General features: G+C 48.6%; 2 protein-coding genes across 3 annotated transcripts in view; both read left to right on the top strand.

Annotated features, from left to right (window-relative positions):
* Window positions 1-7,523, top strand: part of PLA2G4C (phospholipase A2 group IVC) — a 37,567-nt gene extending 30,044 nt beyond the window's left edge. For both annotated transcript variants that reach the window (XM_080382127.1, XM_080382128.1), the window contains exons 14-16: window positions 490-644; window positions 4,498-4,666; window positions 5,284-7,523. In XM_080382127.1, the coding sequence (XP_080238253.1) occupies window positions 490-644; window positions 4,498-4,666; window positions 5,284-5,453 (494 nt within the window). In that variant the 3' untranslated portion in view covers window positions 5,454-7,523. The remainder of the gene's footprint in view (window positions 1-489; window positions 645-4,497; window positions 4,667-5,283) is intronic.
* Window positions 7,524-11,527: 4,004 nt separating this feature from the next.
* On the top strand, window positions 11,528-13,769 carry DAD1 (defender against cell death 1). Its single transcript, XM_080382140.1, has 3 exons — window positions 11,528-12,008; window positions 12,882-13,032; window positions 13,571-13,769. Exons 1-2 carry the CDS (start codon window positions 11,543-11,545, stop codon window positions 13,010-13,012), a joined length of 597 nt encoding a protein of 198 aa, XP_080238266.1. The 5' UTR covers window positions 11,528-11,542; the 3' UTR covers window positions 13,013-13,032; window positions 13,571-13,769.
* Window positions 13,770-15,826: the final 2,057 nt, after the last annotated feature.

Here is a 15,826-nt window from a genome sequence, read left to right as displayed (position 1 = left end):
GACAGCTAAATTAATGAAATTGAGTTGTGCTCCTGATGCATGAGCAGTAACATTGGTCTCTAGGTTCCATTCCCTGCCCTAGCTGGATGTTCACTTATGGTAAGGTAAGCGAGGGCACCTAGTGTATAAGTAGAAACCTGCATTTAGACAGCTATAGTTAGGTGTCATGATCTCTAGCTGGCTCATGCATTCATTTTCCTCTCAAAGATCTGACATTAGCACTATGGGTGCATAGTTCAAGGGGTGTGATCTCTTGATCTTCAAAAAGCCCATCAGCAATTCTGGTCTGCAACAGACCACAGCCAGAGAGAGAGGGATGTGGATTCTTCTTGGCAGAATACAGCTGGACAAGTTTCAATACATTCTTGGGGTGCATCATCAGTGAAGACCAATGGACTCCTTTTGGGGCCCATCGTGTTCGCGCGCGTGTGTGTGTATTCATTCATGTATGTCTTTATGAAATCTCATTGCTTTTTTTCATTTGATTAGCTAACATTCAGCCCTCTTACCTGGTCAGAAACAAAATCATTTCTTTGATTGATGCTGGCCTGGCAATAAATTCTGCCTATCCTCTGGTCCTTCGAGCACAGCGGAGAACAGATCTGATAATTTCCTTTGACTTCAGCTCTGGAGATCCTTTTGAGGTACATGTGTGGTTATGGCTTTGGAGAACCTCCTTTGGGGTCATTGGGTTGGGGACTACAGAAGTGCATTATAATCATTGTCAAGGCAATTTTCAAAGAAGATTGAATGGATTCTGGCAGGTTGGTATGCCGATTGTTACATTGTTTTGGCTTCTCTTCTAGACAATTGGCAGAAACAGATACTTGTAGAACATGAGCCATGTTGTCTGTCTTGTTCACAGGCATTGTATAATAACCTAGCAAGCTTATCAAGCTGTCAGGCTATCAAGGGTGCATCAAGGCAGCAGGAGGGAAAGCTTACAAGTTTCTTACCATCCTTTTTTTTGCCTTAGGGCTGACTAGAATTTTTCTGTGGGCAAGTGATATTACTCCTTCCTTAAGGGTAGTGGCTGACATTCATGAAGGAGAACCTCATCCTGCTCCTGCTCACCAGGACGAGGAAGCATGGTGTTGACATTGAATTCTTCCATATTGTTGGGGGAAATAAGTGGGGGAAGTACACTATACATAACTATTACCATTCCTTGCTATAGTTTCTGTTCCTTCCAAACACAGTGTTTGATCTGGAATTTCTTTTGGAAGTTGACTCAAGTTGATTAAGTGTAGTGTCTCATAAGAATTTAAAACGTTCTGAGATGTCTCAGATTGCTGCTTCTCTGGGTATTTTCAGTGTGGTCACTTTAGGGACAGTGGAGGCAGCTGTATCCAGAGGCTCTGGTTCCTCTGGGCATCTTACAGTAGGTGTTGAAAATAGATTAACTGATCTCTCCAAGCGCCCATTTCCACTTGACTACAAATAAGATTGTCAGGGAGCAGCGAGGGCCAGCTCCTCTGTAAGGGACAGGGTGCCAGGCTCAATAACATGACCAGCAGGGCAGGAGCCTCAACACCCAGGGTCCAGCCCTGCAGCACCTGAGAGAGACAAGCAAGGCAGGTCTGAAGATGGCAGACAGGGTCAATCAGGAGTCCAGATTATTAGGGAAGTCCATGGTGCAAAGGCAGGTCCAGGGTCCAGCAGAGAAGCTAGTCCATGGTCCAGGGTGTGGATCAGTGGAGTCCATGGCCAGGCACATCCATGCGTGAGCTGACCACTGCTACTTGTACAACATCAGTGAGGCCCCTGGGCCAACGGGAAGGGTACGGTTGGAGGCCCCAGGACCACTGAGACCTATTAGTGCATTCAGGACCCTGACAATAGCCTCCCCTCCCAACAAAGTGTGTCCTCATGCTTGGGAAGTCTGGGTTCAGAAGGGCCTTGCTGTAGAGTGATTTCATTGCTGCAGCTGTTAGCAGGCTATTTCAGGGGACCCTGAGCCAGGGCAGGGTCTGGCAACTGGGAAAAGAACATGGCACAAGAGGTTTGGGATTGGATAGGGGTGTTCTGGCTGGGGTCTAGGCCAGATTGGGAGTGAAGAAGGTGGGGCAGGGGCTTCTCAGGGCTGCCCCTGGCAAGCCTTGGAGGGTTGGCAGGCTTGAGGAAAGACATCACTCAGGATCCTGGGAATGGGTAGGAGTTTGGCAGTGTGGGAATGTCAGAGCCCAGGTCAAGGCTCAGCCCTCAGGAGGAGTCAGTGGTAAGGTCCTGCACAGGTGTGGGCCAGGCTCCACGTGTTCGTCACAGGGCTCAGGAGGGCCTGAGCTAACTACCAAGGGCTGGATGCTCCTAAGGGAAAGGAAGCCAGGCATGGTAACAGAGCAGGCAGGACGGGGCCTTGCCAGCCAGTGACCAGTTTCACAGGATCCAAGTGCATCAACCAAGGCAGGCTTGGAGATGGCAGTCAGGTTCAATGAAGGGTTGGAATGATCAGGCAAGTTTGCTGTGATGAGGCAGGTCCAAGATCAATTCAGGAAGTCAATATCGAACAGGATTAGTGGCAGGTAAGGATCAGGTCTGCTGAGGGTAACCAGTCCAGTGATTGCTGGGCAGGTCCATAGTGACAACACCATTCCAAGGTTAAGCTGGGAGGTCAGCCTTTGGGTCAGGGCCCAGATCAAGAGAACTAAAGGCACAGGCATGACTGTGGCTGAGCAGGAGAACAGTGCACCTAGGACATAGCTCATGTAGGGGTTGCAGGACCAGGTTTGAGGTTAAATGGAGCTCATGGCCCCTTGTAAGGGTCTGGTCCTCACCACCTCACACTTCAACAAGAATAAAGCAAAAGGGGTTTGGAAAATTTAATTCTCCAAGGCAGAAGAGCAGAAACCCTTATTAGTAGTAAGAGAAGCCCCTATCAGATGGCAGAACACTTTCTGACAGGCAGTATTTGCAGCAAAATGTATCTTTCACCTTTGAGGAGGTCTCATATCAGTATCTGCCATAATTTTGCTCAGTTTCCCTTCATGTAAATTCTTTCTACTTAATATACTCCATTTCCTTTCCCTTTTTTTGAACAATTTTCATTACAAATTAGGGTAAGTGTACAATACTTTTCCTGTAATTGCCTCTGTTTAAACATGAGGTGCTGGAGCATGTCCAAAGAAGGGCAATGAAGCCTGTGAAGGGTCTGGAGCACAAGTCTGAAGGGTCTGGAGCACAAGTCTGATGAGGAGCAGCTGAGGGAATAGCAATCCTTTAGCCTGGAGAGGAGGAGCCTCAGTGGGGACTTTATTGCTTTCTACAGCTACCTGAAAGGGGGGAAGGAGGGTGGGGGGAGCGGTAGGTCTCTTCTCCCAGATAACAAGCAATAGGACAAAAGGAAATGGCCTCAGGTTTTGACAGTGGAGGTTTAGAATGGATATTAGAAAAAAAATTCTTCACTGAAAGGGTGATCAAACATCGGAACAGGCTGCCCAAGGAGGTGGTGGAACCATCATCCCTGGAAGTGTTTAAAAATGCATACATGCAGTGCTTAGGGACATGTTTTAGTGGTGGACTTGGCAGTCCTGGGTTAATGGTTGGGCCTGATGATCTTAAAGTCCTTTTCCAACCTAAATGATTCTATGATTGTGTGATTCTATGATTGTGTGATTCTATGATCTATGTCTAGGGGATGAATTTTGAAAGCTTGAGTTAAAAAAGAACTTGCTAAGCTTTCAAAATGTTATTACTATTTCAGGAATATTATGATCATTCCAAGAAGATGTTGGGAGAAGTCTTCAGTATCTTTTGTGGCTACAAGAGTCATCATGTCTTTAGATACAACTCAACCTTTTCCCAATGGTGAATAAGGAAAAGGGATAAAACTGTAGAATCTAAGTCCTGAGGCAGATTTTTGGGGTGACAGAAATACCAAAGTGTCAGTAAGTGCCTGTCTATGGGAGAAGCCAGTAGTGTTCTTAGTGCCTAAGGCCCCATCCTTGGTTGTGAAGTGCATTCTTTGTGGAGGTGTTGTTGGAATGAATTGTGTAAGATGTCATTCACCCTTGGAAGCTTACATAAAGTGGCTGCTGTTCACAACCCTTGTGCCATCTAGAACAGAATATTGCAAACCCATTCAGAGGAGAGTGAAAAAGACCCAAAGGCTGTTTCTTCTTCTCAGCTCCTGAACAGCTGGGGGCAATATTTCTCAGGGACACCACAGAAAATCTCACTTTGTTGAAGCTCCCAACACAATGCTTAACCCAGTCAATATTTTCATGCAAAACCAAGCCAACATTAAAGTTAATGAGTGCCTTGAATCAAGTGAGTTATTGTCTCCCTTTGATGGTCAGATCCACCTAAGTGACACAGAGCAAGTTTTTTTATTTTGTTGGAGTGGTAGAGTGTTGAATTTTGTTAGCGTGGTAGAGCAACAGGAGGGATTGCTTTGGAAAGTAAAATTTGTTCAGAAAGTCTATGAACTTGGTGAGGTTTTCAGATTTGTTTTATAGATGCCAATTCCCCTTAATTTCGACATTTTTCTCTGTGTCTCAGACTATCAAGAAAACAGCTACATATTGCCAGAAAAACAGTATCCCATTTCCCAAGATAGAGAATCAGGAAATGGATGAGAACCACCCTTCTGACTGCTATATCTTCCGAGGAGACAAGTCATGCCCTACAGTCATGCACTTTCCACTCTTCAACAGCGTGAATTGTTCTGGTAACACATACTCTATGCAACTTTGTCTCTGTATATTTGCATTTCATATTCTCAACTTCCAGTGTCATGCATTCTGGAGTCCTTCTTTACTCAGTGCTGCTGCCACAAATGGACACAGAAGAAAAGGAACAGGGCAGCCTCTATGTGCAATGAGTAGAAGCTTTGCACAAGCATTAACATACCCTCTCAGATGTATGTCCTGAGCTATAAGGATTTTACACTCTTGGTTTGTTCTGTGTATCAGTGTAATTAAATTGTGGTCCTTCTCCTAAAGAGGAGCTGGGGAGGCATTACATTTGGAAGCCAGAGTACCCAAGTCTGGGATATTTACCACTGCTTCTCTTGATAGTTACTGGTGAGGAACAGGCAGGTCCAGAGAGAGACCTATCCTCCTCTCTGAGACAGCTGATAAAGCAGGTGATGAAAGAGCCACCCCCAGACTCTGACTGATCTCCTCACTCTTCACTGAATGCAGCAGGATCTTAATGTGATAAAGAACTTGTATGTGAAACTTGCAGATCTTCAGGGATTAATGTTTTCCTTAAGTCCATGCTCTTATTGAATGATGTTGTAGTATTCTGTTTGGCATTTACTTACATATTTTGTCTTTTTTCTAGATAAAATAGAAGAATACAGAAAGAGGTTTCACACTTTTTACATGTTCTTCCCCAAGGAAGACATCAAAGACCTCCTTGAGAAAGCAAGGTTGAATGTGTACAACAATAGCGGGAAGATTATGGATGAGATAAAACGGCTTGTGTCTTCCTCTCACAAAAAGGAGTTCTGAATGTGGGGGGGGGGGGGTGGGGGGGTGTCTTTCAGTACCAGATAACAAATTCATGAATCGCTGGTAAACTTTACCCCACTGCATTTTTAATTTTGGCCATTTGATCTTAGTCTTCATACTGTGCTCTGTACAACTGTAACGTAGATTTCTCCATTTTCTCCATTCTCAGCTACTTCTGGAAGTTCCTCTATAGTCAAAAGAACGAAAAAGCTGCTCTTAGGGAGTGAATCATTTGGCACATTTTAAACATATTTGTGACAATAAGATGGCCTGAGTTTCTTCTGAAGAGGCTCCCTTTAAAATTGGCTGAGATGGAGGCATCAGTGTTCACAAAGAAACTCCAACTGAACAGTGCTTGCACAGTGTCAAGAATTCCTTATTTTGCTTTGCGTGCGTGCTCAGCTTTTGTTTTACCTACTAAACTGTCTTTACGTCAACCCATGAGTTTTTGCAGTTATGCTTCCGATTCTCTCCCCCATTCCACTGGGGGGCAGTAAGTGAGAGCTGTGTGGTGCTTAGTTGCCTGTCATTGTTCACCCACGACAATCCTTCCTGGTGCCCACCATTGAGCTCAAAGGGTTCAAGATAACATTGGATTTGATTGGAGTGTCTTAGACCAAATTTATACCTGTTCCAGCTGTTCAACTATGAATTGGCAGGCTCCTGCACTTGTCACAGGTCTTGCTTACCTTAATGTACGTTAATCTAGTGCTTGTTAGTGGATTCTTTTGCTGTTTGCTGTACTAATTATCATCTTACTCCTCTGTGCCTGGGAACATTTTGCTATACAGCAATGGCGATGAACCTGGGATGGCAGGTGGCCAGGGTATCACTGCTATTCCTGTGTTGCTGTACTGGACAGGCTGGAACTCCAGTATGAACTCAAGTCAAAGGGACTGTGACCTGTGGCTAAGTCCACATTGGAGCAAGTACAACTTAAAGCATCTGTGGCCATGGATAAGTCCATGCCAGAGCAAGTACATCTCAGAGCATCTGTGGCTGTGGGTAAGTCCAAGCTGCAGCAGCGGGTATGTCCCTGAAGAGACTGTGGCCCATGGTAAAAGGCCAAGCTGGAGAAGGTACACCCCTAAGGGATTATGTTTAATGGAAAAGCTCACACCAGAGCAGGGGCAAGGGGAGGAGCTCATTGCAATGTTAAGCCCTGTGGCCTGGTTTAAAGGGAGCAGGAATGGAGATTGCAATGGATATATGTTTAAATTGTAACCCATTATTTGAGTTGCATGTTACAGGAAGTACTGTAGCAGGAACCAGCCAAACCAACAGACAACGAGCCTCGCAAGAAGCAGTGCAAGTGCAGCAGTGACCCAGCCTGAGTCATGCCTTGGGTGCCTAATAACTCCACACAACACAACACCTCTCCTGACCTGAGTGACTGTTGTAACAGACAGAACCCAAGTCATGGACTTAAATGAACTCAGTGGCCAATTTACGGACATGTTATGGGTATTTTACAGGAGTGGCCCAAAGACTAAGGGAATGATATCTATGTGTAAATCTAAAGACAGAAAAGGGGTTGGTGATTAATGAGGGTGTATTGGATGACGTGGGTCCTGAGTATGATGTAAATGGTATGGAATAAGGAGACTGTAGTCGATCTGGCGGGGATGGAGTTATTTTTTTCATAGCAGTTCATACGGTGCTGCCTTTTGTGACCAAAACAGTGATGTTTGAGCTGTTGCTGAACAGTGCTTACAAAGCATCAAGGCCTTTTCTGCTTCTCACACTGCCCTGCTAGTGAGCAGGCTGGGGGTGCACAAGGAGCTAGAAGGGGACACAGCCGAGACAGCTGACCCCAACTGACCAAAGCGATATTCCATACCATATGGTGTCACACTCAGCAATAAAAGTTGAGGGAAAGAAGGAGGGAGGGGAGGATGTTTGGAGTTATGCTGTTTGTCTTCCCAAGTAACCATTACGCGTAATGAAGGCCTGCTTTCCTGGAAAGGTCTAAACAGCTGCCTGCCAATGGGAAGCAGTGAAATAATTCCTTATTTTGCTTTGCTTGCATGTGCAGCTTTTTCTTTACCTATTAAACTGCCTTTATCTCAACCCATAGTCTTTTGCACTTTTACCTTTCTGGTTCTCTCCCCCATCCCACTCAGGGGGAAGTCAGTGAGCAGCTGTGTGGTGCTTAGCTGCCTGTCAGGGTTCACCCACAATACCTTGTCTGAGCAACAGAGGTGGGACTAGATGACAGCAAGAGGTCTCTTCAAACCTCAATGATTCTGTGTGGCTATGTACTACCAAACTGCTAAACCACCAATAGCACTGTGTGGAAAATGCTATTTCCTTAAACCCAGAATAATGCCTTTCAAATGCTGACACTCATATTGGAATTCCAGCTGGAATTCAGGGACCTTGATTGTGGGCAGCGGATATGCAGAAGTTACTCCTTCAAGGACCCTGGCTCTAGCATGTTTGCCATTTCTGTGGTGTGGAGTGCCAAAGCACCATGAAAAAGATGTTTTCTTGGCAAAGAGCTGTCATTACACACACAGACTGGCAGAGTGATGTGGCTTGCCACAATGAGACAGAAACATTTTGCAAACATTTTTGCATGTGATAACTTAACCTGCTAAACATCATCTCTGCTGTTTTCCAAATGAGCTGCATAGCACTACGTGTTCACTGATTTTGTGCTCTACTGCATGTTCACTGGTTTCGTTGGGCCAAGAACAAAAGGAGCTTGTACTTCTGTGACACACACCAGAAAAGAAAAACACCTCCTTCAATTTTGCTTTTTACCTACAGCCACAATTCAAGGCAACTACACTGTCAGTGTGAGTCCACACTGTAGGATATGTTCATATGAATTGGTACAGCAAACAGTTATCAGGGAAAAAATATTTATTTGCCAATGCAGGTGAGAAACTGAGCCCTCAGTTCCTGCTTGCTTGGTAAACCTCTTGGGTGACAGCCTATACGTTACATGGAGTACATCCAACATGACTCCTCCCAGTACCAAAATTCAGTTGTGGGAAATATCTTCACAAAGAGGGAGCTATATTCTAGACAATTCCACAAGACTGCTGATGATTGGCTTAAACTCCTCCCTTTACATCTCAACTTAATCTTATTTCTCTGTGTTATTCTTGCTGTTATGGTCTCGTTAGGAGCAATGGTTCTGTGTTTAGTGAAATCAAGATCGCTTCCTCTGAAGCCATGGATCTTCCAATCTGGGTTTCTTGAGTGGATCTCATTTATCCAGAGGCATGTATGTTTAAGGGAGACACTTCTGTGCTGCTATTCACAGCTGAATTCATCTGCAAGTACACCATTAAAAAGTGTGTTTCACCTAGGCTTTGGTCAGATGTCCCAGACAGGCTCTATGAATCCTGCCTCATAGTTAGGTGAGAGGAACAGAGGCCCAGGCAAAACTCCCAACCAATATGCAGTCATTTCAGACAGACTTTCATTTCCTTTGAGAAAGTAAAAAAGGAAAATTATTATTAGGCATTGGAGGTGGGGGGTAGGGGCGAGGGTAGGGAGCCGAAATCTTATGAGAAATGAGGTTTCCCAACATTGCAAGATTTTCCAGAGTGGTTGAGGAATCTCTGCCTCCAGAGATATTGAAAACTCATCCGGACATGACCCCAGGCAACTTTATTTCACTTTGAAGTTGTATCTAACTTTACAGTGGACCCTGTTATGAGCAGGAAGTTGGATCAGATGACTTCCAGATACCTCTTTCAACCTAATTTAGTCTATTATTTTAAATCCCTTTCTTGGGGTTTGCTTGTTTTGTTTTTGTTTGTTTGTTTTAATTTGGAAAAATCTGTCACACTAGGATCCTTGCAGGACTTCCAGTCTGAAGACACACAAGGTGGGATTTGCCTCATGTGACTGCCTGCCTATGTGTGAATGTATTTATGCGTATCTGTATGTCTCACGGTACAGAGTGAAAGAGAAGAAACAGTGGGATTCAGCTCACCTGTGTATCTGCACAGTAGATCTAAGAAGACTTAGTGAAGTTTCACTTGATCAAGTTGCCTGTCAAGAGGCACCCAATGCCATGGAAGAAGCCAGAGTAACCCAGATACACGTATAGATGTTAAAAAAGATACTGTTGATCCCCAAAGTATTTCACTAGTAACTGTCTGCCAGTTAAACTCTGCAGTATTGATCACCACCTTTTGAACTTGGAGACCCACCATTTTATAATTCACCTCTCCATTCCATAGCTCACCAGTATTTTATGTGTAGCCTGGCTCTGGCCTAGCAATTGTTATCCCATTGACAAAACAAACATTGTTCTTCAGGGCCATGGAGACAACATCAAATGCAGGTGTTCTCCAGTGAAAGGAGATTACTTCCAGCCTGTCTTTCTTCGGTCATCAGCATGGCATGTTCCCATAGGTCCCAGCAATCCTGAGCACCACCAAAATTGTTGGAGTGCCTCAAGATTGCAGCCACCGTCTTCACCCAGGACACGGTGTCCTAGAGTTGTCTGGGTTTGGTGTGGTGAAGAGGAAACCCTACAGTTCCTGATGATCGTAGATGTGAATATGCAGAGGACCCCCACAAGAGCAGCAGTTGCTAGCATTTGGGGGAAGAAGCAAGGGACATGGCTGTGGAACCCATTCCCATACATGCCTTTGCTCCTGTGCTGGACACAGGCAAATGATTATTCCCAGAAATACCACAAAAATAGGCAAGGACCAAGGGAAAAAGGTCCCAGTCCTCTTACAGGCACTGCATAGACACCCTGGGGGAATATGCATACTCAGGTCCCAGTTTCCTCCACAACCAGTGAAACTTTTAACACATCAGGATACCAGAGGCTATAGAAGGAACACAGGTAACCTCCCAGACTGTGTCCTAGCAAAAATATGTTGTTAATCCCATCTCCTAGCCACAAATAAGCTCAGAAATGTAGGTGTCTCCTACAGGATGAGGCTCCTTCACAAGGCACTGGAGGTATGATCAGAGGATGGAGCATCTGCAAACATCCCAGCTCAGCCCTACCATTTACAGACTTGGCTTTCGAAGGGGAAACATGCTGCAGAAGTTGAAGCCAAAGGAGGGAATGTGTCCGTACTTCACCTGCCCAGCCCCCCGATGGGTGCATTCCCTACCACATAAACACAAGTGTTATTTCTTGTGGGTACATCTATCCCTGTCCCAAGCACAGGTAAGAGGACATCCACAGGGAGCAAGTACACAAGTTAGGAAGGACAAGGTCTCCAAAGATTCAAGCTACAGGACTGATGACATGATGTAGCTCAAGCGGCACACAAACACCACTTCTGTCAGAGGGCAGGGGATAGAAAAATGCCCCACATTCATTTCAAAGCATGTTCAGGAGTATCAGCTGTCCAAATAGAGACCATCCCTGCTGTGGGAGAGGCAGAAAAGCTAGAACTACTTAAACAGAAGTTGGGTAGAAAAGCTCTGCTTCTGGTGTCTTGAAAAGTCTTCCCCACCCCCAGAAAACCTAAAAACAGCAGAGTCATTGTGCTCTCAAGTCGGGCTCACCGTCATGAGTTTTTAATCAAAAGCAGGGAAAGCAACAGTCTGCCGTTTCCCAGCTCTGAGAAGGGGGCCACAAAAGTCAAGCTTCCACCGCCCCCCTCGGAGAAATCCGACGGTCTCTCCTCAGGCAGTCAGCAGGCGCACACGTGCACGCACGCCCCGCGCTCCCCCCTCCCGCGCAGCGCAGCCGCCTCAGGCCAGGGCGCCCCCAGCAGGATCCCCCGCTGCCAGCGGCCGCGGTTACCCGGGACGGACCCTCTTCGGCCAGGCCGGCCCCGCACTCGGGTGTGACAGGCCGGTACGGGCCGCGCCTGGCCCCCGCGGGCAAAGCTGCCCCGGCTCTGCGGGGGGACCGGCCCCAGTCCCGCCCACCGGGGCGGCCAAAGTGCCCGCGGGCAGAGCTGGCCCGGGGCCGCAGCCCCCCGCAGCGCCCCCCCGTACCGCGACAGGGCGTCCTGCAACCAGAGACCCCCAAGCCTCTGCAGGGCAGATGCCCGTGCTACCGAGGGCCGGCCACGGGCCCGGGCAGCCGCTCTCGACCCCCCCGGCGGCTCTCGGACAAGCCCGGGGACGCGGCCCCAGTAAGCCTTCGACGCATGCGGCACGGGACGCGGCGGCCCGCCGCTCGCTGCCCGACACGTACGCAGGCGCAGGCGCAGCGCCGCCGGCAGCGCCCCCTGCTCCGCCCCGTCGCGGGGGGAAGAGCCGCGCCGGCGTGCTGGGCTCCTGCCCCGGCGGCGGGCTGGGCCTGCGCCGCCCGCAGCGCCCCGGAAGCGCTTCCTCGGGCTGCGTCCGGCCACCTCAGCCGGGGCGGAGGGACCATGTCGGGCGCGGCGGGGTCGGGCGCGGGTTCCGCGGGCTCGGTGGGCTCGGTGGTGCGGCGCTTCCTGGTGGAGTACGGCAGCGGCACGCCGAGCCGGCTCAAGGTGCTGGACGCCTACCTTCTCTACGTGCTGCTCACCGGGGCGCTCCAGTTCGGCTACTGCCTCGGCGTCGGCACCTTCCCCTTCAACTCCTTCCTCAGCGGCTTCATCTCCGCGGTCGGCAGCTTCATCCTCGGCGGTCAGTTCCCCGCCACGCCTGCTCAGCCCCCGCGCGGTTTTCCCTGGAATCCTGTTCACAACCGCGCACTCTCCATAACAAAACCTGAGCCTCCCACAACGATCGCGGAACCCCCAGCAATATCCAGAGGCCCCTGGACATCAGAGAGTTGCTTTAGAAATGCCGAGATCTCTTGTAGTAACCGCAGGATTCTCTTGGGAGCCACAGGCATTCCCCAGCAGCCCAAGAGAGCCACCCACTGCAGCCCTCAAACGTACCCTGGCAGGCAGGGTGTCCCCATAGCAATCCCCAGCACCCCCTCCCTTCCCCTGTAACACCCAGGTCTGCTCCCAGAACTCCCAGGCTCCTCGGCCAGCCTGCTCCACAGCAGCTTCGAGCCTGTGGTGGTCCTGCCGGCGTGCACCACAGAGCCTGGCTCCTTATCAGCTCCAGGGTGTCCTTGCTTCTCCCTGACAATCAAGGAGCCTTCCCTTTTACTGTCTCGCATTGCTGTCCTTTAGCAACCATCCCATGGCGAAACCCCAATCATAGTAATGATTACTTCAGGGTGTTGCTCTTCTGTAATACCCTCCAAAACCACCTTGTTCCTGTACAGCCCTCCCCAGCACACCCAATGGAGGACATAGAAATATCCATGTTCCTGTGCAAGTCCCATCCTGTTATAAGCCTGTTCACCTCAGGACTTGGCCACCCCTAATAGTGTAGTGCTATGCCAGTGTTCCGCTCATCTTATAATAGAGATAGGAGTTACCAGGGTACCACAGAAGGTGGAACAGTGACCCAGACTGGGATGGACTGCCCCTGGAAAACTGTGCTTCCCATCATGGCTTCCTTGTGTGATTGCTAATCTCGCATTCTTTCTCTGCCTTGCAGTTTGCCTCCGGATCCAGATCAATCCCCAGAACAAAGGCGAGTTCCAAGGCATTTCACCAGAGCGGGCGTTTGCTGATTTCCTCTTTGCAAACACCATCCTCCATCTTGTCGTCATTAATTTTGTTGGCTGAGCTCTAGAAGAGACTGTGAGGTACTGATCAGTGGGGTCGCAAAAGGGTCAACCACAGCTCATGCAACTTTGATACTTTTATAAACTAGAAAGATAATGAATCCAGGAGTCCTAGCTCCCAGCTTTGTCTTGGCCAAGCACTGTTAAGCTGTGGTCCTCTGGGTTGATACAGGATTAGGATTTACAGCTTTCTGGTTCTGTGCGTGTATTTTTTGGCTTTTATCATTTAAAAGGCAGTTTAACCAGGAGCATTACAGAAACCTACCCACATGTCTCTCTTATGAGAGAAACATGCCATTCTTTGCACGAGGGACTTTGGGAGCTGGAACTCCTGAGCTCTGTGAGGGTTGTCCTGTTTGGAGGCCGTGGTATGGCTCGTGTCTGAGTATGAGTTTCTCAGCACGTAAAACAGGGAGTTTAGGACAGGGAGAGTTTGGTGCTGGGAAGTGGAGGACATGCCCTGTCACTGTTGCCAGGGGCCACAAGATCATTGGAGCTTGTGGGGTATGTCCTCCTCCTTTGCAGAAATGTTGCTCATGTTGCCTTTCTCTCTTTCCAGGTCTTGAATTGCTCTTGAGCTCTGATGCCAAAGCCTGGCATTGGGCAGGGCTATTCCACAGCAGACATTTAACTGCTTCCTTGATGGAGGGAGGAGACACAGGGCTCAAGATTTTTCCCCACAGACTACCCTATGGAGGGGTCTGCTGCCTCATTACAGTTACTGTAATCCTTTCCATCAATAAAAACCCTTTATAGTACTGCAGTCTTTTTCCTATTGGTGTCAAATACAAAGGTTTTTCTGACACCCAAGTTACCTCAGGCATGACTCCCTGTTTTTACCCACCTCCCACCCTTTCTACCCAGCAGACTTTTTTCTGTGCCCGAGTTTTGGAGGAAAACAGGAAGTCAGTCATCGTGGCAACTCATTTGTTCCCTACCCTTTTCATCTCCCTGTTTCAGCTTCAAAGCTGTGGAAGATTTGGGTTAGGCTGTGGTTAGCAGTCATGAATGGGAGGAAGTGGAGGGTGTCCTTCAGCACATTCCCAGGTACACCTGTCTTCCCGCAGGCCTTCCCATATATCTCGGTGGTATGTGGGGCACAGCTGGATGTCCCAGCTGGACTTACTAGCTGATTAAGGTCTGGTAGTGATACAGCCACCCTACCACAGTGTTCACTTCAGTTCGGTGTGCTGATAAACCTGAGGATGTTGGAAGGGGCTGCCAAGCTGTATCAGTGCCTCAAACAGGGCTGCACCTGAGCTGTTCTGGGTCCATGGAGAAGCCCAACCCTCAGACTTAACTTCATTGAAAATCCTTCCCCCTCTTAAAGCACTGTGAAATGCTTAAACACAATGGCTTTGGCTCTTGACTGTTGCCTTGTCCAGCCCAGGCTAGCTCCTGCATTTAGGTCAAGTGCTTCTTTGTCCTGATGGAAAATTAGAGCCCTGTGAGGATCAGCTTATGGGCACAGAACAAGATACTAACCCCAGCTAGCCCCTCCACACCTTTGGCTGTAGAATTTACTGGGGTTACGTTCATGCAAGAGGCTCCATCCTTGACACTGATCCTGCCTCGGGCTTGTTTGGTTTGCCCTGCAGCTGAAACACTGGATAGGTAAATTGTGCATTAAGGCTATGTGGCAAAGAAATGCTTGTCTGCTGGCACTCAGGAGGTAAAACATGGGGTCTGATAGCTTCACCCTCCCAGCACTGGATATGGCTTCTGTTTACACCATTTTCCTTTTAGCATTTTCAGCTGTGCCGCAGACAATAAACCCTTTAAATCAGGGGTCCTCAAACTACAGCCCGCGGGCCAGACACGGCCCCCCAGGGTCCTCAATCCGGACCCCGGTATTTACAGACACCCCCCCGCCAGGGGTTGGGGGGGGGGAAGCCAAGCAGCCGCAGATGGCTGCCTGACACTTCATCCGCGCGCCGGCCCCCGGGTTAAAAAGTTTGAGGACCTCTGCTTTAAAGTGTGAAACCTGGGACTCCTAAGTCTCTTAGCCTAACACAGGCTCTGAAGAGCGAGGTATGAGGGAGCAGGGTCTTTACTGTCTTAAAGGATGCTGTCTGGGTCTGTGGCAGGAACAGAATTAAGGTCAGCTCTGACCTCGTCACCTCCCTCCAGCCCCAGACATTAAGCTGGGTTTGTTTATAATGGTACCAGCGTTGTACTGCTGGGGAGCAGTCAGGGGACTCGACAGCATGTAGAGATTGTAAATGACCCACCGAGACCTTCTTTCCCATAAGAAGGGCCCTCTCCGAGGCAGACCCATGGCAGGCACCCAGTATGTTTGCAGCAAGAGGAACAGCTCAGGCTGTCCCCTTTGCTGCTGTTGCAAGCTGCGAGTGCCTCCCGGCAGGTTTGTGTGACTCGGTCTCCCCACGGTTTGGCTTTAGAGAGAGCTCCAGGCTGGGACCCTCCTGTGGCCACGTCTAAGAACTGCACGGGAGCCTGCAGAAAAGGAACAAACGTGGGGTTTGGGGTGGGGTGGGGGGTGGGTGGGCTGTCCCCACCCCACCTGTTTCTTACCGGCTTGCAAAGCCTTTAGTTGCCATAAACTCAGCACTAGAGTTCACGTCCTATTAGAGCTACTCCCATATCTGAATAAGCTTCAACAGTTCTATAGATATCTTCAAACGCTGTGCCTTGCTTATAACAACCGTGCTTGGGTCCCTACTCACGCTATGGAAGAAGGCAAGAAGAGTGGCTGTTTCGTGTACAGAGCTATGTTTGAGAGATGAAAAATGTCAAGGAGGGTTCTTCCTTCAATAAAACCCTCAGAAAAGATGCAAATTCATCTCTCACTCAC

This window comes from Falco punctatus, assembly GCF_963210335.1.
Source record: "Falco punctatus genome assembly, chromosome: 4".
NCBI classification, from domain to species: Eukaryota; Metazoa; Chordata; class Aves; order Falconiformes; family Falconidae; genus Falco; species Falco punctatus.
This window is presented reverse-complemented; position numbering and strand designations above follow the sequence as displayed.

Excerpts from the sequence above, each read along its gene's own strand:
- DAD1 (XM_080382140.1), top strand. The coding sequence starts at position 11,543 with ATGCGGCACGGGACGCGGCGGCCCGCCGCTCGCTGCCCGACACGTACG. Across the intron at positions 12,009-12,881 it reads CGGCAGCTTCATCCTCGGCG|TTTGCCTCCGGATCCAGATC; the intron begins GTCAGTTCCCCG and ends TCTGCCTTGCAG.